Raw genomic sequence first — 24597 nt, forward strand, 5'->3', positions numbered from 1 at the left:
TGTGTTTTGTTCTCTGCTTCTCTCAGGGTATGATTGAACCAAAAACCAGCATGTGAGAAAAAATAAATAAAACTATCCCACCATTGGTGGATAACTACAGTTGTTTGCCCTTCTTACAGAGAAGGGTATACATACCGCTTCGAAACCGAGTGCTTATCACTACATTGGACACATCCAATTATGTTTAGGATACCACCAGGGAACTTGCTCAAAATTTGATTTAGCAAGAAGGTTCAGATCTCACCATAGGTAGATACATTTAGTTTTTACCTTACAAAGGAGGGTATTAAAGTTGTTCAAAATATCGATTTCAAAGCAACTCCTGGTAATTCTCCCAAAATGTTATCACATTTTAATACGAATTCATACTGCACTGGCTCTTTGAGGGTTATATGAAAATGACTATGGATTTTTATTAATTATCTAGTTAGTTTTCATTTGATTTCATTGGTGCACACGGCAGATTTTTTTTTTTTTTAATTTAAAAATATTGTAAAGTTCAATAGTTGTAGCTTATAATGCTAAATTTATACATCAATGGCAACTACATACCACGAAGTATATTTATCACAAACAACCTTTATTCATTTTTCGGTCATATATAAAAAAATCCAAACATACATCACCTATTGAGATCTGTTTGTGACTTTACGTCACGTGTATTATCCGCATTTTTCCTGCTGTGCTCCTCGCGCATTTCATCTCAGTATCCCTCCCGTTACGGTAGACATTTCTAGATGAATTCACTTTTTCTTTGTATCACGTTGAACTGAATCACAATCATATACAGCCATAGCAGTTGTATAGCAAGCACGAAGAAAAAGCAAAAAAAGTAGTTACACACAAACATAATTTGTTTGCTAATAAATGTTCACCACTGCAAATGGCTTCAAGAAGCTCCCGGAGCCATTCGGGGTAAGTAATAGTTTCACACAAATTAAAACGCTACAGGTTAGCTCCTCTTAGTCGCTTTCATTTTATGCTTCCTCCCATCGGGTGGTACAATTTCTTGGCGGTTGGGAAGTCACAAGAGAAATAATGCTTGCACACGTGGGGTGTGAAATAAGGATAATCTTGTTAGCGGCATGAACCAAATTAATGTATAATTATAGCGTGAAGGTGCAATCCGGGGCTGATAGAAGTTTGACGTTGAATGCAAAAATAATGATTTTGGTGACATTCTTTGTTACCTAATTGATTATTGAACCCATCTTGTGTTTCTAAAACTAAAGTGGAGCAATATTTGCTTCTCCACCCTGTGCTGTAGTTGAGGCTGTGATATTTTGAAAAGAGCCGGGGATGAACTGGCCTATAGCTAAAAATCTGCTTAACTTTAATAAGAGCAATATTATTTTGACTTTGGTCTCTGATTTCTACGATTCACCAGACTTGTTTCCCTCCTCAATACCATCTGGGATTTCTGCTTCCATAACTATCATCGTTTGAAATTATACATTCAGTGCACGTTTTCCATTTTCTTTGGTATGATGTTACACGGTTCATTGCATCAGTCTTGTTTTATGTGGCTGTGCTATTTATAAAGCTGTTAAATACATACAAAGCACAATGGACCAGTCAATAACAGAAAGCTGCAATGAATAGGGATTCTAGCGAGTAAACAAATACTCCCCCTACAGAAAATTTGTGCTCCCGTTTTGTTAGCATATTTTTCCCTTCCAAGACATTGAACATATCTTTCCATCTCTTTCCATTCCATTTCCACAGGAACTACAGCATGAGCGCGATGTACTTCAAGAGAGAATGTCAGAGCAATCGCTCAAGATTACCACGCTTCAATCAAAGCTGGACGAGCAACGGTTGCGCGCTGAAGAACTCCATCGTCAAGGTACATCTCACCTGACGGTTAAGGTACATGACCTGCAGAGCGAGGTGGTCAACTTGAAAGAAACCCTACAGACCCGAGATAAGCAGATAACAAGTTTGAAAAACTTTTTGGAAAACAGTCAGCAAGTCATCGAACGTCAGGAGAAGGAATTAGCCATGAATCAGGCTGACAACGATCGAAGTCAGTATGAGTTGAAACTGGAGGCAGAACTGCAAGCTAAATGTGACGAAATTCAACAGTTGAAAAACAAGATTCAAAATGAAATGATCAATAAACTAGCACTGCCCGATCTGATGGAAACAATGTTGGCCGATAAGAATGAGGAGATCGATCAATTGAAAGAGAAGCTCAATCAATTAAAAGCCCAGATGCAACAACCACAACAGCAACAACGATCACCTCATCATCAAACCCCAGCGCAACTCAACCATGGTAAAGAAGATGACAACCAACGCACGCTGAGTGACATCGTCTCGATTACCGATTGCGACGAATCGGATATGGTTATGCGACGCATGCCCGAGCAGAACGAAGCGTTCTTGCCGGCACACAGCATCCCGATGGTAAGTCAATTCTGTGAATTTGCTTTCGTTTTCCAGTCGTTTGATTTTCTGTTTATTTTTACTTCCCTAACTCTTAAACTTGCTACTAATCCAGATATTCTCCTTCCGTCGCGTGCGATATAGATGGTCTGGAGCGACTTTTGTGTCTTGACGATAAAGGTGTCTTTTACCTCACATTCAGCTTCCGTTTGACTTGTAGTTTAAGTTTTCAATATGATGTAGCGACTTTTATCGAATCAAAAAACGAATTGTTTATTTGATTATGCTTTGTACTCAGTAGATTTTGCTTGCGGAACTTAGACACGGCTAATGACTTTAACTAACTTTTTGCGATAAGGTTAACCAATACTCAACCAGCAAAAAGAAAACCTCTAAAATATGTCTAAGTAGTTTATGAACAGTCATATCAAACCTCTTTCAATAATTTGGTTAAAATCCGCTCAAAATATACCTATATTCTCATCTTTATTCCATCTATTTGTTTCCAAACATTTGTTGTCCTTATAGAGCCTTTCAGCTGTGGGCTGGATCGTCTCTTATAGTTCAAAGTAATTATAAAGTTTAATAATAATTTTGTAGACATTGTAGGTAGACTGAACAATTGCAATCTTGACATATTTTTGAGCAATAACGATTTATATCTGCTTGCTAGCTCATTCCTTTTGAAATCATATTTCTTACGTATTGTTGTGTGTTTTCAGGAAACTCCTTCTAACTTTTTCAACTCGAAGGAATCTCATCAAACCGCATCGACTGCCCGCAGCTCTACAAACCCACCGCCCAGTAGCAGCAAAGTATCACCTTTGCAGGCCGCACCAACCCTTTCGAAAGCAACACTTTTCCCGCTGGGTTTCGAGGGTGCATTTTTGCAGGACTTTTCGGCCATATTCCCACGACCAACTCCGTCCACCGGTGCTAGTAGTAGTGGTACACCTGAATTCGTCCCCAGACATATCAATTTTTCCTTGATGGATGAATCACGTTCCACGGAAGGCAGGGACCGTTTCCGTGAGCCAGCTTTCATTGAGGAAATTCAAGATGAAGACGAGAAAGTACTTGCTCAGCTGCAAGCTGCTAGCGGGGGTACACGATTGTCCGATATATCGGAAAATATTAGCGAAGAAGACAAGGGTAAGCTGGAGAACGAGCTTGAATCATTAAAATTGACATTAGATAGGATTACTAACGAAAAGAACGAGGCTATCGAGGGAATGCAGGCTGAAGTTCAGGAAAAAATTGACAAAATATCTGATCTTCAGGTAGAGTTGGCTGCTAGAAATAAGCTGTATGAAGATTTGCTGCAGGAGAAAAAAGATCTACGAGATGAATTAGAAAAGGTAAAAGACGAGTTGAATGAGCTTGAGCTGGATGCATGCAAATTGCAGCAGAAAGAGATGGAATTGAAAGAAACGGTCGAAAACATGGCACGTAAGGAGCAGGAAGTAAGTGATTTGAATAATCTATACACAAAACTTCGACAGGAAATGGAACAGCATACTAGAGAGTCAGATTCGTTGAAATCAGAACTATCGAAGAGTCAACTTTTGATTGATACGCTAAGACAACAGGTTGAGTCTTTGAATAAGACGATCGGGCATAAGGACGAGTTGATGTCGAAGTTGGAAAAGGACATTTTAAACTACAGTAAGAATGAAGAGAAATACCTTGAACAACTATCAACATTGGATGCGAGAGAGACGGAATTGAAAATTCTGCAAGGTAACTACAAGGATCGACTGCAAGAGCTTGAGATTCTCAACGAAGACAATCGATACCTGAATGAGGACATAAATCGGTTGAAGAATGAAATTGCAAAGAATTCTTCGAATCCGACCTCCAATCCATCCTATGTGCAGTTCCTGAAGCAGAATTGTGAAAAATTCGAAGAAGAGCTTCAGGAAACCAAAGTATTGCTAACGGAGAAAATGTTGGCTCTTGAAAGGCTGAAAATAGATCTAACTGGTTGTCAGCGGGAAGCTGAAGATTTGAAAACTCAGCTCAAAGAAAAAGAAATGATCATCCAGCAGATTGGAGATGACGGGAACAGCCTACATCAGGCTTTGTCCAATATTCAGAGTAAAATGCAGGAGAATAGCGTGAACTTGAATACAAAATTGCGAGAGGAGCAAGATCACAACACTGCACTGCAGGCTGAGATTGATCGATTGAATATACAACTACAAAGGAGTGATAATTCTTCTAGCCCAAAACCGTTCTCGGTTGAGGAGATTGCCGAACAGTTGGAAAAGGAACTAAACTATTCCGCACAGTTAGATTCTAGCATAATGAAAGCTATCGAAAGTGACGACGTGAACTCGGAAGACGAAGCAGATAGGGAAATCAAAAAGGCTCAAAAGGACCTAGCAGATGCTGTAGCTCTGGAAGAACTGAAACAACAGCTGAAAACTGAAGTCAGTAGAAGCAATAAATTGAAGGAGATGTTCGAAGCTGAAAAGCACAACAGCAATGCAATCCAGATGCAAGATGCAGATATAATAGAAGCAATGCGATTGCGTTTGGAAGCAGCCATTGACAACGAGGGTACGTTGCAAAAGTTGCTGACTGAAGAGAAAAGTAAAAACGAACGCCTCTCTACCTTGATGGCAGGTGTACAGAGGACAAAATCGTTCGATAATTATTTGCTAATGAAAAATAAGTCGCCACATGAGTCACCATCCAGAAGACTCAACCGAAGCAACGAGTTCGAATCGGAAATGGTCACCAGATTTGAAAGTGAAATTAAGTTTTTGAATGCCCAAAATGAGAGGGAGCGTGAGAGAGCAGCTGATTTACAACGAGTTCTAGAAAGAGAACGAAATAGATTCGAAAAGGAGATAGCTGACAGAAGCGAGTATGGAGAACAGGTAAAGAAGGAATTAATAAGAGTAACAAAGGAGAAGGAGCGGCTTGAGGTTGAGTTCGACCACGAGCAGGAAAAGTTGATATTATCACACAAAGAGATTGAGAGCCTAGAAAAACGTATCAATGCGTTACAGGAAGCTGAGTCGATGCGTTCTTTGCGCAAGGACCGAACTTCGGGGCAGAATTCCTTCGAATTCCAAGAACTACGACTACGGTTGGAAAGTATGGAACAAGAACGCGCCCAACTGCATGATACTATTCGAAGTCTTAAGTTGGAAGTTGAGCGTCGAAGTCAAAGTGAATCTAAGCTAGTGGAGGCGTTGAGCAAAGAGAATTCATTGATGGAAGGTGGTCGGGGACCTGTACCAGAAGAATTCCTTACAAAATTGAAGGATCTGAATCGTATGCTGGAAGCAAATGCACGTGAAAATCATCAGCAAGCGGAAACATTACGTTTGATGGTCGAAGAGCGAAAAGCGTTACAGCAAAGGATTCAAGAGCTGGAACGTTACAACATTCACAGTAACCATTACAATCGAGATGATTTGGAAGAACGCGCAAACCATCTTTTCGGCAAGTACCTGCGTTCTGAAAGTCACCGTAAAGCTTTGGTTCATCAGAAACGGTATCTTCAAATTGTGCTAACAGCATATGAAGAAAACGAAGCGAAGGCTCTTCAAATGCTCAGTGTCCAAAACGTACCTCTTAGCATCCAAGGACTCTCACTCGCAGCAGGCTCTAAAGCAGAAGAAAATCCTACCAAGCGAAGATCTTTTCGCGCCGTTGTAACTGCCATAATTGCAATCGAACGGATGAAATTCATTGTTCGAAAATGGCAAGGTGGACGACGGGTATGTGCGAAGGCAATCTTTTCACAGCAATTTACTCCTCGAAGGTCACAGTCTGCTACCACAAATGTATGGGCACGGTCTCAAAATTCGCACTTCGCCGAATACAATGCGTCCCCACCGTCTCGAGACCGAACAGCATGTCAACCACCGTTGCAACAGGCGCAAACCTATTCCGGCCACTATCTCAGGCTTCCGGAATCGCAACTTCTCATGAATGTCGATCTCCGAGAACGGCTTGAAGAGCAGTACAATAGATCCAACCGGTAATCGCTGTCATAGTTTTATCATTCTAACCCGAATTTTCAGTTGTAGCATAAGTGAGCAAAAGTATTAATTTGATGTTATTTACTGATTTTTCTCTTAGTTCTAGTCGTACTGTGACAGTCCTCTTCAAAATACTTCAAAAGTATGTTTTGCTCATATTTTATAATCGCACAATCAGCTTAAACCAAATAATAGTAAATAAAAAAATATATTGTGAATCGATTGACGTTGATCTCCCTCATCTCAAGGCTCAGTCACTTGTTAGATTACAAGCAAAAATGATGGTACAAATCGAACGCGATAGTGTGCCTTAGCTATGTACCTATGTTCTTTTCATCATATCACATTGTATCATATAATCAATAAATGATTAATAGCTCTAGCAACGGCACGTGATTGTAGTAGTTGCCTCTACAAATTGCTCAACGAAGAAGAGATTGTATAATAAAGAATTGAATGAAATGAGATGAAGGTATTGTTTGACGTAACATACTTTCGATTATACTTTCCCCACAATCATTTGCTATTTTCGTAGCTACCTACTTGCCATTTTTTCCGCATTATGAGCCATGTCAATTTTTCACTTTGTTGTTTTTAGTTAAAGGAAAGGTTTTTGCGTTGCTCTTATTATTTTTTTTTCCTATTTAATCCTTAAGATAGTTTACATACAATATTTTTTTATATTAAAGATTTTTGTATTTCTAATCCACGTGAAAGACACCTGAATATTATTTTTAGATTATGCATTCTCTAATTTATAGAGGACTGGTTAACGGCAATGTTGTAAATCTAGTATCAATACACGAATAAAAGATTACTTATTAAGAATATTAAAATTTCATATATGTTTTTGTTTTCAATCCGAAATTTTATTTTTGATGTAGGGTCGTCTTTCGTCCGAAAGGAGCACCCGAACACAGCAGACTGGCCGATAGCGTTGGACAACTTTACAAACCCCTTCCCCTATCTTCGGACTCCACCAGTTCAGTTTAAAAATCCTGGAAGTTCTGCTAAAATTGTTTTGATCAGTTACTCAGCAGCTTTACTGTAGACTTTGAGAGTGTAGAGAGATCGTTCTGTTACAAATTTATTTGTATTAAACAAGCAAATGATGGTGGTTGAATAGGGTGTCCCAGAAAGTATAAATACATACTACTTTAACTTTTCCTCGAAATGTTATTCCCCGAATGTACCGTTTCCCGAAAAATGTACCACTCTACAACTTCGTTAATTATTATCAAAACGTATGTTATTTTCAATATATAATACACTTCCGTTCCACGCACATCTTTCCTATTTTACTTTTAGACGTTTTTCACATTTGTTCATAAAACAGTACTTTTTTAGGAAACATTTTGAATGAAAATAGAAAAAAAACATTTGTTCTGGGCTCATAAAAGCAAAATCAGGTCTAATATTCCCTCTTATTCTGCGAGTCACGTGACTCTCTGTCACCAGTGAGGTGACAATTGTCACCTCACCGGTGAGAGAGAGTCACGTGACTCGCAGAATAGGGGGGATTGTCCCATGTTGAAATTCTAGGTATAACTGTTCTACATATTTTTTAAAACGAATCTATCATGAAAGGACCATTTTAAATACACGAATAATTGAAACAGGAGTCATACGATCAGAAGAAACGGAATGAGCCGTTTCGGAAAGTAGAACTTTTATTTTATGTAGCAAAATACACTAGTTTACAAAACAACATAAAAAGTGTGAACTTTAGTGGTTGACCAACGTTTCTAATGCAAAATCCTACGCTGAATTCAATGCCGTGGTCAGAAAAAATTAAAGTAGAGCCATTTTTGAGATATACATAAAATTTGATTTTTTGAATTTTGGACAAAAGTACGATTACTAAAATGTCAATATCTTTGGAACTAGTGCACCAATTTTAAATCTTTTTTTATGAAAGTGAAGCCAAATAAATTTGATATCGTTTACTAGAATATTATGTCTTAATTAAAAATTTAATTTTGAAGTCATTTAAAAATTTACAGCATTTTTTTTATTTTTCCTGCGAATTTTCCATAAAAATCTTGTTTTAATCAACATTTTTAATGGGATAAAAAGATTCAAAAAAATCATTCCATAATTTATACTTAAAGTCCATTAAAAACTGGAGAAAATGAGCCTTTAATGGATGAAATCGGTTGGAAATTGTCGAAGTATTGAATTTTTTTGTAAAATCATGGAAATTGAATGTTCCAAGATTGGCCGTTGTCCCGCTCCTAGGTTCATGCACCACTTCCAGTAAGACTTTCTGCGGATGTGTACGCATACGGTGCATTTCACTAACACTACCAGCTGTCACGCAAAATTAAATGGGATATTTTCAACAATATAATTTACGCTAGTGTTTGTGAGACCGCTCGGCGAGAACCTAACGCAACCAACTCAATTTGACAGCTTTCTTTCTTTAACATTGCTTAACGATGTATACGACAAAACGTGAATTCAAGTGTAAAAATGATCCTCAAAAGTTTTGTTACGCGTGTGGCAACTATATATTTACAAAATCGGTCAATTTCACTGCTTCGTTGCAAACTGCATACAGGCTTTATTTTAAAATTGATCCTGGAGACTTTGACAAACCGTGGATTCCAAAAGTATTATGTAGTTCGTGGAAAACGTGCTTGGCTAGGTGGATGTCAGGCGCAAGGTAAATTGATTTTTTGAATAACTTTCATATAAACAATTTATGTACAGCATGGTAGTGCTTTGTTCTTTCCTGATCGACATTATCTTACTTCATCTATTTTTGATAAGTGTTAATGTCTTACTTACTAACTCACTTATTTGTTATCTGTCAGTCACTATTTGTCCTTTGACATGCCCACCATATGGCGTCGACCGTTTTGTCATGCAACGGATTGTTATTTCTGCTTGACAAAAGTTAAGCAACAAGGACGTCACAAAACAGTTGAGTATCCACAAGTGGCTTCTATGACAAAACCTGTTCCACATTCAAGTTCGGTCCCGTATCCTGTTTATCCAAAGCGGAAACGAGCGCCCTCTGTTGAATCGACCGTTACAAAAAGTGAGGAGGAATTGAAGGAGGAATGCGAGGAAGACTTCGAGGTGGAATTGGAAAGAAACCCAAAACTGTTTACACAATCCGAATTTAATGATTTGGTGTGAGATCTCGACTTATCGAAGGAGAAATCCGAATTGCTGGCATCACGCTTGAAAGAACACAACATGCTGAGCAAGGAGGTCAAAATTTCTTGTCACAGGAATCGTCACAAGAAATTTGACAAATATTATTCTACAAAGAACAAGGCATGTTTTTGCCATGACGTAAACGGCTTGTTTGAAGAGTTTGGTGAGCCATATGATCCAGCTGAATGGCGTTTATTCATCGATAGCAGCAATTTGAGCTTGAAAGCCGTTTTACTGCATCAAGGGAATGAGAAACCTTCTATTCCATTAGCTCATGCCGTTAATATGAAGGAAACGTATGAATCAATGGCTCTATTGCTCAATTTGATAAATTACAATCAACACAATTGGAAAATTTGTTCCGATCTTAAAGTGGTTGCCATGTTGACTGGATTGCAACAGGGATACACAAAATATATGTGTTTTTTTTGTGTAAATGGGACAGTCGAGCTCGTAAGGAACACTACGTCCGAAAAGATTGGCCAAAACGGGATAATTTCACAATTGGTAAAGACAACGTTAAAAATGATCCTCTTGTGGTAAAAGAACGCATAATACTTCCACCACTACATATAAAACTTGTGCTATTCAAAAATTTCGTCAAAGCGTTGCAAAAAGAAGGGTCGGCATTCCAGTACTTGAAATCAGTATTTCCAAATTTATCTGACGCAAAGATAAAGGAAGGTGTATTTGTTGGCCCACAGATCAAAAAACTGCTCAATGATTCCGCATTCAATACAGTTTTGACACCAGATGAGGAAGAAGCGTGGAAATCGTTCCAGCGTGTTGTCACAACCTTTTTAGGAAATTTCAGAAGCCCAGATTATGAGGAAGCCGTCGATGAATTGCTCAAAAATTATGAGAAAATAGGTATAAATCAAAAATATTGTGTTTGTTACACATAATAAATTTCAAATCCTTTTATTTCACTGAACACAGGTGTAAATATGTCTTTGGAGATACATTTCCTACATTCTCACATGGATTTTTTCCCGGAAAATCTTGGTGACGAGAGTGATGAGCACGGCGAACGTTTTCACCAACAAATGAAGATGATGGAACGTCGTTACCAAGGGTTTTGGGATGAAGCAATGATGGGTGACTATTGTTGGTTTCTGATTCGAGAAACAAGTTCAAAACATCGAAGACAAAGTCATTCGATTCTCAATCATTTTTAATAAAACCTAAATAAATTTCTTTTGTATCAACTCGGTTTTAAATCCTCATATGCCTTAATCAAATTGATATGTAGAGAAAAGAATCTCCCATGAAAACTTTACATGCGATTTGGATGCTTACAACGACACCTAGAAAAGGAACTCTAAAGCTGTTGTATTTCAGCAACATTTTTAAGTGTTTTACAAAAATGCCCATAACTTCGACAATTTCCAACCGATTTCATCCATTAAAGGCGCATTTTCTCCGGTTTTGAATGGACTTTAAGAATAAATTATGGAATGATTTTTTGAATCTTTTTTTCCATTAAAAATGTTGATTAAAACAAGTTTTTTATGGAAAATTCGCAGGAAAAATAAAAAAAATGCTGTAAATTTTTAAATGACTTCAAAATTAAATTTTTAATTAAGACATAATTAAGACATAGCAAATTAATTTAGCTTCATTTTCATAAAAAAAATATTTAAAATTGGTGCACTAGTTTCAAAGATATTGACATTTAGTAATCGTACTTTTGTCCAAAATTCAAAAAATCAAAATTTTTGTACATCTCAAAAATGGCTCTACTTTAATTTTTTCTGACCACGGCATTGAATTCAGCGTAGGATTTTGCATTGGAAATGATCATCACCTTACCGAGTTCAAAAATGCTGTAAACTAGTGATATTAAGATAAACGGGAATTTATATTAAAACACCAGAGTGCTAATTTCAACAATGCATTATAAGAGTAATAATAATCCAATGATAATGATCTTGAAACCAAATACAGTCACCCATATCCCCATAAATACAAGTTTTGTATGAAAAATAAGATTAGATCGAAGACAAGAATATGTGCGAATATTCAAAAATTTAAAAATTCAAAGGTATGTAGCAACGGTGTACGAACATCTTCTAATATTGGCATGTTTAAGAAAATTACATCTTATTTTAAAAAATGAAACAACAACGTACTTTCTGTAACTTTCAGGTGTTCAATTCTGTTCTCACGGGATTTTTTTTTCACCTCTAGTTTTAATCGAGTGATCTCAATTTGCAACCAAATTCAATGCAACTTGTTTCAAAAAATCAATGCAAAACTAAGTTGTTTTAAGAATGCTATAGCTATCCTGCATGAAAAAAATAAATAATAAAACCAAAATCGCGTTAAAACTAAATTGATTGTATAATAAATAATACGCAGCATAAAGTTTAAGTCCATACAGATGAAATCTTTGCTACCTCTTCCAAAGTTATTATTGAAATCATGAAAGCAATCGATCGTCGATAACTTCGAACGTACTTTTATTTGACTCCTCGGTGTTAATTAGTGCTATTTTTTTAACCTTTGGTGATTCAGTTATTTTTACTTGCATACATCATGGTTTGCGAAATTTGTGCTTGCGACACTTCTGTCGACTCGGTCATGTGGACGTGTGCAGGTTGCCCAAGAATGTTTGACGCTACCTACATTGGAGTAACTGTACAACGGAGCTCACCGATGTTCACATATCTTCAATAAATTTACTAGAAATTTAGCGACGCTTCAACAAAGTTTGAAAACTTCAGTGATATTTTATAAAAATCAGTGAAGTTCCAATAAGGGAAGTAGCCGTTGGTTCCCGGTTCATGAGCTGATGGGTCGATACGTAGGGTCCAGGTGTGGGAGCTGCTTCCCTGGCGTCGGTAGCATTGGTGCTCAGCACGGAAAACAAAATCAAGGGGGATGCTGGAGTAAAGAATGAAGAAGCTTTCGGTGATCGACTCAATGTTTTTATAGATGATCGTGATAAATCGTTATCCAAAAAAAAAAAAAAAAGTGGGCGTGCCATAGTGGCAGTTAGTGTTAACTATGAATCTGAACAAATAAACTTGCTAATAATATTACTTAGAAATGTGAGGCGGAAGCAAATGTTCACATGTACGGAGATTTTAACTAACGCTTAGTGAATTTTATTGTTCATGACGACAATGAATCTTTGTTGGTACCGATTATAGGAGAAAATGAAACACTTCGTACTCTGTTCGAAAAAGTGCGGAAATCGGACTTATCCAAATAAATCACATAAAAAATCCAAATAACTGCTACTTAGATTTGTTATTCACTAATATGACTGTGGACTTCTAGGTATCAGAGTAGGTATCTTTAAAAAAACGAAGTGTTCCACACTGCTATTCACTCGATATTCATACATCAAAAAACGGCAACGTTGGATAACAATTTATCTGAAACATACTTTGACTTTTATAATGTACTTCTCAAAGAATGATTAGCCTGTATTGACTGGCTAACTACAATACGTAATCTTGACACAGAACAGGCAGTGGATACATTTTATCAAATTATTTATAGAATTCTGCAACAGACGGTGCCCTTGAAGCAGAGGAAACCCACAAATTCCAAGACACCAGTTTGGTACAATAAAAAAGTTATCAATCTTAAAAAAGGAAACAGAAAGCACGTAAGACTTATAAGAGAAACCGTAGTGAAGAAAATCTTACATTTTATCTAGACATATGCGATCAGCTGAATGAAAAAATGAAAAATGCATATGAAGAACATAATACCATAGAGGTAACTCTAAGACTAGAAGGTCCCGAAATAACGTGCTCAACTTTTTGGCTCAGCTCTGGTACCATAGAGGTAAATCTAAGACCATAAGGTCCCGTAGAAAAGTGCTGAACTGTTTGGCTCAGCTCTGGTACTATCTTCAGTCCCAAGCTAATCGATTCACCTCTCGAAGCATAGGGAAAACCAATAACCCCTCATTTTATCTGTCAAACTTTCATAGCGAATCAAAACAAACATTGCGTAGTACTAGAATTTCGACTAGAATGGGGTAGGTTAATCGTTTGCTTGGGACCAATAGGCTAGTCAAGTAGTGAGCCAATTTACAATCGTTAGTTTCGAATTGATTGTTGATAATACCAAGGTAGAAAATAATATTAAAACAGATCCAAAATCATTTTTTAACTATGTTAAAGAGAGGCAAAAATCGAAGAACTTTCCTTCTAAAATGCAGAACAGAACCGGCAACACATCTAGTCATTGGATACGTCAAAAGGCGCTGGTCCTGATGGTTTACCACCTATTCTTCTAAAAAACTTTCAAAGGAATTAGTAAAGCTTTTATTTTGGTTGTTTAATTCATCATTAAACGCCTTCAATTTGGAAGGAATCATTTTTAATCCCTATTTTTGAAAAAGGGAAAAATCGGATATCAAACTATCAAGGGGTCGCTATATTATCTACCATATCCTAGACCTTTCGAGTTCATCATTAATGCCAACATATTTTCCAAAGTTAAATCTCACATTACTAGTAAACAACATGGATTTGTTAAAGGTCGATCTACAGCTACTAATTTGATACATTTGGTAACATATGCTTTAAATGTAATTGATAAGGGAAATTACTTAGAAACATTGTATACTGATATTAGTACACTGAAAATATATTTTCGTTAATACTATTACCACAGACAAACAGACGTAACTCTTTGAACAACTTGTTCTTGAAAACATAGTATCTCAAAACATATAACCTCAGTAACGACATCTATCTGGCTTCTCGCGGAAAACAAGCTTGCTCGCTAACTCGTGAACAATATTGCATAAAATTTCTATAGAATATATAGAAACGTCAAATTGATCCGATGCCTGCGCTTCGGCGAGTAGTTGGCGGAACTGATAATATTCAAATCAACCGTTAAATGCATGAACGAAGATACACAATGAAGAGTTACGTCTGTTTGTCTGTGCTATTACGCTCATTTCGAAAAAAATGGGTTTCGTAGATAAAACAAATATTTCGTTAATTGTGCAAAACATTCGTATTGGATGTTTCAAGCTACAATGCCAACATTACGTATAATTCGTAAAATATACGAACTATATTTCGTACATTCGCTCCGACGTGGAGTAAGACGTCACAAATCGTAAACGCCTTTCACTAATGCAATCAAGTCAAACAAAAGTAGTGAACAGTTTCTTTAGTGCGTGAACACAAAAGTGCAACCAAGTGGAAATGTCGATGGTTCCAATTATGTTCCGTGACTGGTGGGATAACATCAAGGATACTGTAATACGTACTTCCCGAATTCAAGACCAGCACGGTAACGGAATCAACTCGGATAAGCTGATTACGGTAATTCCTAAAGATATTTGTCGAATGTTCCACTTAAAACAGTGACACTTAAACTCCATTGTTTTATTTCCTCTCTCAGGTATTGGCGCTCGATCAGGACGGACATTGGCAAAAAATTGATGGGTAACCTATTCCATCAAATTCGGCCACGGGAAGGCGATACAATTCCACATCGGCGGGAACCAAACTTCACGTTCAGCCCTTCAGCACCTTAGGCGGACCATGCATATTTGAAGGAGGCACAATTTCAGCATCAGCCCAGCAAGAAATCGGTCGTCGGTTAATAAGGACCAATGAAGAGGATGTTCTGCGTGCAGTTTACAGCAAACAGAAATGTCGATAAAGCCTTCCTAAAACAGTATCATCAGCATCGAGAAGAAACAGGCAAGGTTTCATTTCGAGTTATTTCATTCGGTGCAACATCCTATGGTACCTTGCTCTAAGAGTAATAATTGTAACTGTTGTGTATAAGAAGAATAAATAATTTTCATTTGTGTTTACTGTAAACATTGTTTTGACATCCATATTTGCTTGAGTCAAACGGATTTGAAAAAAAAAAAAATACGAATTGATTTCGTTCTCCGAAATCTTTTCGTATGTAATACGAAAACCAGAAAGACGGTTTTATTCTTCTACGAAATGTTCGTACATTGTATGCATGATGTTTTATTTGTATAGGAATATTTCGTGCTATTTGCAATGCTTGTACTTCTTGTCACGAATAATTCGCATTTATTTTATGATACATTCGTAAAATACAAGATTAAACAGGAATATTACGAAGTGATTTTTTTTTAATATTTAAACGAAACTAGATTCATACATAGTACGAATCTATTTTGTTGCAGATAACAACGAAAAGATTCGTGGAATAAACGAGCGCTTTCGTTATATGCACTAAATTTTATTTTCAGTGTAGAGCGTTTGATAGAGTGGATATACCAACAATCAATACGAAACTAACGATATAAATTGGATCACTGCTTGACTAGCCTATTGGTCCCAAGCAAATCGATTAACGTACCCCATTCTAGTCACAATTCTAGTACTACACAATGTTTGTTTTGATTCGCTATGAATGTTTGACAGATAATATGAGGGGTTATTGGATTTTCCTATGTTTCGAGGGGTGATTCGACTAGCTTGGGACCGAAGAGAGTACCAGAGGTGAGCCAAAAAGTTGAGCACGTTTCTTTGGGACCTACTTGTCTTAGAGTTACCTCTATGGATATACCACCTATGATACCACTGTTTTCAAGTTATCCAGTTTAGGTTTTAGTACCAGGCTACTCCAAAGGATCGAGTCATACGTGTCAAGGAAAATGAAAAATTGTCGTCTGTCGTTCATGTGACATCTGGTGTGCCACAAGGTTGCCATCTTGGTCCACTACTATTCATCTTATTTGTCAATGATATAGAGTAAATTTTGAAGCTGCTTCATGTTTCAATATATGCAGACGACATGAAACTTTTCATGGAAATATCTAAAGCATCTGATCTACAGCTGTTTCAGCAAGAAGTTGACATTTTTTACACTTGGTGTAAGAAGAATTTGTTAGAGCTTAATGTTAGTAAATGTAATTCTATATCGTTTACAAGAAAACATGCCATAGTAAATGAACAATTTCCCTTGGTGAGAAAACAGTTGAAAGGTGTAATCAAGTAAGGGGTTTATGCATTATTCTCGACTCTAAGTTGTCATTTGTTGATCACTACAATAACATTATATATAAAGCAAGTAACATGCTAGCGTTTATGAAAAGATTTAGTCTGCACTTCAATGATCCTTAGACTATCAAAACATTGTATGTGGCTTATGTGAGACTTCTTCTTGAATACTGTAGCGTAGTGTGGGCTCCGTATCAGGATACATATATAAACCGCATTGAGTCTTTCAAAAACAGTTTTTGTTGTTTTCCCTACGAAAATAAGGTTGGACGAGATTACCACTTCCATCTTATGAATCGCGATGTTTGTTACTAAATTTAGATGGACTGAAAAAACGAAGAGACTTTGTCATGGTAACATTTATAAATGATGTTATTGCTCAAAAAGTTAATGTTCCGGAAATTTTAGAAAATATTAATTTTTTTGATCCCACTCGCTCTCTGAGGATTAGGAATTTGTTTTACATTAACAGTCAAAGAACAGACTATGCTAAAAATGGGCCTTTGAATAGAATTATGTCCTGCTATAACGCATATTCCCAATCAAGTGATGTAATAATGAATAATTGCGTTATATCAATGAATGTTACTGTAGATTTTCGATTGGTATTAACCAAATATAAAATACAATGGTTTATAAGGGATACTTTTAAAATGATAAATTCAACATGTATACATTTGTGTTTGAACATAACAGGTTGTTTACTACCTGGGAAACCTGGAATCTTCAGGGAAGTTTATTTTTCCTGGAAAAACCTGGAATTCTCTGGAGGCATGACGTTTTTTGCAGGTATTAGAACATGGATTTTTTTTTACATATTTTATAAAAGACTGTTTTTTTTTTTAAATTCTGGTATTAACAATAATTATACTTAAAGGCGTTTTTAAGAATCTGAAACGAAGATAAATATTCAAGATTTGGGTCATTGAACATTTACCAAGATCACAGATTTGAAAACAAATATCAACCAACCAAGAAAAATGATCTAGGCTTGTGGAATTTGATTCGAATTTCTAAGGAACTCATTCGAAAGAAGTTCTGGGAGGACTGTGAAAAAAAACATCAAGTAAAATCCGCTTTCAAGGCAGTTCTGAGGAACTTAAGACTCCGGCCCTTATTATCGATGCCACTTCACGGTGAAGTAACAACTTATCACTCACGGTGAAGTGATTCCCATTTGATTTACATGGCAAACATTTCACCGTTAGTGACAAGTGTCACTTCATTGTCACTTCATGTTCACCGAAGTGACACTGGTAATAAGGCCCTCCATATGAAACCTAAAGAAAATACCAAGGTAGTTCTGAATCGATATGGAAATTATGAATAGGATTTATAGGAAACTCTTAACAAAAAATTATAGGAATCAAATCTCTGAAAAATTACAGAAAACTGTGAAAAATCACCGAACTGTTTACAGCTGTTGAGATGTCGGTAAAATTTCACAAAAATCTGTGAAATAATCTTTTAGTGTACGTTGTGTTTCATGTGGTGAATTTTCACTTAAAACTTATTTAAAAATATATTAAAATGTTAGAAAGTCCCTCTGTTGTTGTTGGACCGATTTTCGATTAGGTCCTTGTCAAAAATTTTGTTTTTTGTCTATAAGTTACAGTCTGAGTCAAAAATAAGTCTGGTAGAAAAAAAGGGCTACATATTTTAATATTTTCCATCTGACAAATTTAATTTTTAATTCTTCAATGGAATACCTTCTTTGCTAGTGAATAAAAGCTACGAAGATTTATTTTGTATGCAGAAAACCGGAAAATGTTGGTTTTAACAAAATAAGGATCTTTTCTCGAATGAAATATTTGTTACAGGTGCTGGGTCAAATTTTGACCGAACAGCCCACCAAATTATTTGTTTGTTTTCGTTTCCAAAATTGATATTTTTTGGGTAATGGTCAAATCTCCATGCAATTTTTCCGGTTAAGTTTGGGCCTCTATGTAAATGGCGCCATGTTGTCATAAGGCCGCGTGGTGTATCAAATCTACTGAATGTTACAATATTAGCCTCCCACAGAGTTCGAATTGGCGGTGATGACATCGAGGTGGTAGACGAGTTCGTGTACCTGGGGCTCACTGGTGGCCGCCAATAATGACACGAAGTTGAGTATATACAAAATACTGTTTAGACCGGTAGTCCTCTACGGCCACACAACATACACCCATATTCTCGTTTTCGTTCAAACCGTATTATCCCTTAATTTTTTTTTGTATGGAAAATACGGTTTGAACGAAAGCAAGAATATGGGGATAGACTATGCTCGCGGAGGACCAACGCATGGTGCTGTGGTGGAGAGTAGATGGAAGACGGAACTTAGAGAAGGCGAATGAACAGAGAATTGCATCAGCTGCTGGTAGAACCGCCCATCGTGAAAATCGGGTGACTGCGGTGAGATGAGCACGTTGTAAGAATGTCAAATGACAGCCCGGTGGAAATGGTTCTCGATAACGAACCGACTGGAACGAGACGAAGATGAGTGTAGCGGGCTTGGTGGATCGACCAGGTGGAAGGCGACCTGCGGAGCCTTCGCAGATTGCGAGGCTGGTGACGTGCAGACATGGATCGAGTTGAATGGAGACTTGTATTATATGTAACATCATTGGTAAGGCAAGGTTACCTCGTCGCGAGCTGGCATGTGATATTTCCTTTTATGATCACACCCGTTTTGAGTTTTGATAAGAACTGAATTATTTCGTAGGCCTTAAGTATCGGTCCAAATTTTGCGCTACATTGCGCTTATGCACGGATTCAATGGGAAGACCTCTGGAGCGACTCGAGCTGAGGTCAGTGTGACACAATTAATCAATATTTCTCTTATAGAACTTGGCTCTTGCCTTGGCGTGGTGCCTCGATATAGCGTTATATATATTGTTCGAAAAAATATAAACATTCTATGCGCACCATATTTACTTTAACAAGAATGGGCACGTAGCGGCGCCGGTGGTGTAGTGGTAAGCGTGATTTCCTCTCACCCCAGCAGACCTGGGTTTAATCCCAGTCGGTGCCGCCGGGATGTTCTGAGGCATAACATCTCTGATCACGCCTTCCTTCGGAAGGGAAGTAAAGCCGTTGGTTCCCGGTTCATGAGTTGATGGATCGATAGGTAGGGTCCAGGTGTGGGAGCAGCCTCTCTGGCGTCGGTAGCATTGGTGCTCAGCACGGAAAACAAGATCGATGGAAAAACAAATCAAGGAAAAAAAAGAATGGGCACGTCTTTTATTTCGTGCACCACACTTAGAGCAGAAACAGTGTACCCCACAAAGAAGCTGCATGATGATCATGTCATAAAATTACCAATTTCTTAAATAATTAATTACCACAGTGAACTTTCTACAACTGGATATCGAAGGGACCGAATTACAACATAATCGAATTATAGAACAACAATCCCATGTACAGAAAATTACCATCGGAGTAGACATGACATTCAATTTTAAAGGGTGATACGGTCAAAATTTGGTCAAGGGAAAACGCGTGTAAATCGGTGAAATCGTTTATTTAAAAAATCAAATTAAATTTCTTTTTCAAGTTCAATTAGTATAAAATTCAGAAAAAATATTCAGTTAGGCTTCCGCTTTTCCAAATCCGAATTGCCGGGCCTTACGCTTGACCCCTGCCATCAGATTTTGTACAGCCACCTTGTCCACCTTCTTCGCCGCAGAAAGCCAGTTTGCCTTGAACTGCTGCTCGCCCTTAGCAGTTTTTTTGGTCTTCTTTAGGTTCCGCTTGACAATAGCCCAGTATTTCTCAATTGGGCGGAGCTCTGGCGTGTTGGGAGGGTTCTTGTCCTTGGGAACCACCTGCACGTTGTTGGCGGCGTACCACTCCATGGCCTTTTTACCGTAATGGCAAGATGCCAAATCCGGCCAAAACAGTACGGAACAACCGTGTTTCTTCAGGAAAGGCAGCAGACGTTTATTCAAACACTCTTTCACGTAAATTTCTTGGTTGACAGTCCCGGAAGCTATGAAAATGCTGCTTTTCAAGCCACAGGTACAGATGGCTTGCCAAACCAGATATTTCTTTGCGAACTTTGACAGTTTCATGTGCTTGAAAACATCTGCTACCTTTCCCCTTCCTTTTGCCGTATAAAACTCCTGTCCCGGAAGCTGCTTGTAGTCGGCTTTGACGTAGGTTTCGTCGTCCATTACCACGCAGTCAAACTTCGTCAGCATCGTCGTGTACAGCCTCCGGGATCGCGCTTTGGCCGTCGTATTTTGTTTATCATCGCGATTTGGAGTCACTACCTTCTTGTAAGTCGATAGTCCGGCTCGTTTTTTGGCTCGATGCACGGTTGTAGACGATACACCCAGCTTATTTGCGGCATCTCGGAGAGAGAGGTTAGGGTTTCGCTTGAAACTACCGGCAACTCTCTTTGTCGTCTCAGCGGCTTCCGGTTTTCGATTTCCCCCCGATCCAGACTTCCTGGCTGTCGACAAACGTTCCCCAAACACTTTAATTACATTTGTAACGGTTGATTTGGCAAATTTTAGCGATTTTGCCAACTTTGCGTGCGAGTAGCTCGGATTTTCGCGATGCGCGAGCAAAATTTTGATACGCTGCTCTTCTTGCTTGGACGGCATTTTGACAACTGAAGAGTGAATTCCAAAATCAAAATAGGAGCAACATTCTACACACACACACCTTCAAAATGAGGGGTGTTCAGGTTTTTTAAATGCAAAATTGAAAGAAATACGTCAAGTTAATATTGACCAAATTTTGACCGTATCACCCTTTACTATGATTCTATAATTCGAAAAGAGTTAGTGGCCATCGAGTAGTGAAGGACGTTTGACTAAAACATTCTTGTTGAAAAAAAAAATCCTTTATTTAACTTCGGTCTCTGTTCCGCTATCTAGTGCCAAACCGACGGACATCGATTGCCATCCATTGACGGTGGCAATTGAATGTGCAGGAAGGCAGCTTCCACACCTGCGTAGGACATCGCATCCATTCAATACACATGGGCCGGGAATAACCCCACCGACCTCCGCTGGGATTGAACCCAGACCCATTGGGGCGAGAAAGCAGTCACGCTTACCACTGCACAACCGGCGCCGGCCTACATGAAGAGTTATCGAACTTATCTCAGAACATTATTGGAAACGGCTAGAAGGCAAAAGGTTTGGTTTTTCCATAGTAATTTCCGTATAATCTTCAAATAGTTTGTGCACATTCAGTAATCAAATCTGTTACTGTACTGGGATGTCATTCAGGACCCGATTTGGACCCTTTTGAGCCTTGGTTAGTGACAATTTGGAATTTTGCAACAGTCTACTGCACAGTCATCGAAAACCTTACTCTATGTAGTTTGGAAATCGCAATCTTTCCTGAAGTTCAATCCAAATGCGGTCTTGAGCAAAGTTAGGGCTGAGAAAATTTCACATTAGTAGAGATAGTAGGTCATTACAGCGAAGTGCTAGAACGTTCACGTTTCCCATACAAAATTCAAAAGGTCAGCGCAGTATGAGTTCGCATCCAAATGAGCTAATATTTTGGGAGAATTATCAGGACCTGATTTGAAATCGATTAAGCTTGGTGGAGCAAAATAGATATTACTCTAGCAGTCAATGTTTTTCTTAATGTAGCTTTAGGCATAGTTAATTAATAAAATCACAGTATTATCGACATTCATCATTCTATTGATTGGTTCATTTTTACCATAAGTTTTCTATGAGGTGATCGTTGAAATAAATTCAGAATTCTTAACATGATAGTGCATACAAATTTAAACTTGATAATACATTTTCTGAATTCACGCGCTGGGAGATTACATCATTGATCATTGAATAACAAAAATGGTTTTTGCGCTGATTCTCAACGACTTATAGCCCATTGATCAAACGTAAGCTCAATAAAGCGTTTTAATGGTATATGGGTCCTTAAAATGATAACTAAACCTGTTAATAAATCCCAGCATATTATATGCTTGGTGAATTGAAGTATACAAATGATCAACAAAAGTCAACTTTCAGCTAGAAATGGTCAACACTATTACAGTTCAAATTCGCTCATGCGATATCCTTGCTCTAGTATCTTCTAATATCTTCATCGTCGTCATTGCTGTTGCATAAAATTACAAAAACCCTGACAAATTGTGGTCCGATGTTGTATGCCCGGTGTGAATTCATCCACAGAGAAAACCGCATCAATTTGGAGAGGAGCTCCCGCTGGGTTGCTTCTGATCCTTGTGGGAGCCTTCCAACATGTATCGTCTCGTATTAGGTATGCTACACTGGTACAACGCTGCCGTTGTCAGCTGAATCTGACCAATTTGTTATAGGAAGAGAATGTGCTATGCCATGCAAAGTTGGCATGAAATATCGTCATTCGGTTTGTGTGGGGTTGGTGCTTTCTGTGTAGGATAATGCATTTCTTGTTGTTATTTTTTGTATGGCTTGCACTGCCTAGAGAATTAGAACGGAATTAGCTAGTGGAATTCACCTTTCGATAACTGGTTTGATTGAAAGAGTTATCTTTCTTTGCTTTTTTTTTTGCTTTACCAAAATGTAAAGTATCAATTACCAATCAGTAGGGGATAGATGATCGACTGCTAACCTACGCGCTATTTGAAAGCTTCTCAAATTTCTCCCCAGATCGGATTCAGGTCGATGTTGTCCATTGGTCAACTTGTCACTCCCAACTTAGTTTACCCATATTTGGGTAGGTTCAGTTTTGACCGATCTGGGTGGAATCTACTCATATTTGAAAAGTTCTTAAAAAGCGTTCAACGAAATTTGAACTATAACTTGACATATTTTGACTAGAATTGGGTTCTTTGAGGTAATTACAAATTCGTAATCTGCATTTAAAATGGTACCGAAATCAAAAATTTCATCAATTTGGAGCTCTCAATCAGTGCGATTTAATCTCGGATTTCATTGTCAGAAATCTTCATCGTAGCGCCCCTTGGTGGTACTTCAGTATGGGGCAAGTCATATTTGTTAGTTATTGTAGATATAGTAAGAAACCGAAAAACTCCACTAGCGACAATCTTTTTTTTTCAATGCCTTATTTTTGAGATTTTTAGCCAACTAGCGACAATTGATTTTACTCTCGTTCTATACATAGTGTCGGAAGTAGCGAGCTGTATAGCGCATCATTGTGCGAATACAGCGTACTACATTTGACACTATGTATACTATATATAACGTATAAAACGAGAATAAAAATAAACACCGCTGGTGTTTTTTTTTTCCTTTTTTCAACTGTACCGATAATATGTGTCAGAAAATGAAGTGATTATTTTGCTTTATATTTCCATTTAAAAATCAATGATGTCTTGATGTGATCAATTCTGTGATCGAAAAAAAGTACATAGCTCTGGATGGGAGTTTACCATCAATTACTGTCATTGGTCGAAAGGTACAGTAGCAGCACCTACCCTACCCGTGTCCCCTCGAGATCGTCAAGTCGACGATTACAGGAGCACATACCGTGGTAGATGTAACAATAGCTGCAATTTCCAAACCTACGACTGGATGCCTTCCTTCAGATAGCAAGTTGAGAGCGGTAAAAATCGATAGAACTGTTTCAAACACATCGTCGGTACTTGAGCGTGTCGGTGATCATCTCTTTTTGCCAGTGGTGGCGGGGGGAGATACCCCTCACCATCCCTCTCTAACGGGGGAGTTTGGTAAAGAGAGATGATCAAACCGATTTGTACCTTCATTCATAAAAGTTGTCCTAGCTCGCTTTCTACTCTCTCTCTATATATATATATACAATTTTACACTGCCGTACTCTAACGGAACTATCAATTCTATACTTTCATCTATCGTATAAAAATTACCACTCTAGTCTGTTATTTGAAATTAGCATCTTCAACTTCAACAACAAACTTTCTAAGACTCTTTACACGCGAACCAAAGTACGCCCCCGCAAACCAATAACACTTTCGGAGAGGTGATTGTTGCCCCTATCCGATGATGGTGTTGGTTTTTGTGGGCGTACTTTGGTTCACGTGTAAAGGACCTTAAAAAGTTTGTTTACACACTTAGAAATTATCGCCGACTTCGGTAATTTTTACCGAAATCTGAACAGCTGATCTTTTCGGTAAAATTTATGCA

General features: G+C 37.8%; 1 protein-coding gene across 5 annotated transcripts in view; it reads left to right on the top strand.

The window, feature by feature from the left end:
* Plp (Pericentrin-like protein) overlaps window positions 1-7178 on the top strand; it is a 58628-nt gene extending 51450 nt beyond the window's left edge. For all 5 annotated transcript variants that reach the window (XM_065230244.1, XM_065230245.1, XM_065230246.1 and 2 more), the window contains 2 exons: window positions 1726-2409; window positions 3111-7178. In XM_065230244.1, the coding sequence (XP_065086316.1) occupies window positions 1726-2409; window positions 3111-6389 (3963 nt within the window). In that variant the 3' untranslated portion in view covers window positions 6390-7178. The remainder of the gene's footprint in view (window positions 1-1725; window positions 2410-3110) is intronic.
* The last annotated feature ends 17419 nt before the right edge of the window (window positions 7179-24597 follow it).

This window comes from Ochlerotatus camptorhynchus, unplaced genomic scaffold (assembly GCF_037179485.1).
Source record: "Ochlerotatus camptorhynchus isolate MF236.1 unplaced genomic scaffold, CSIRO-AGI_Acam_v1.1 ptg000329l, whole genome shotgun sequence".
NCBI lineage: Eukaryota > Metazoa > Arthropoda > Insecta > Diptera > Culicidae > Ochlerotatus > Ochlerotatus camptorhynchus.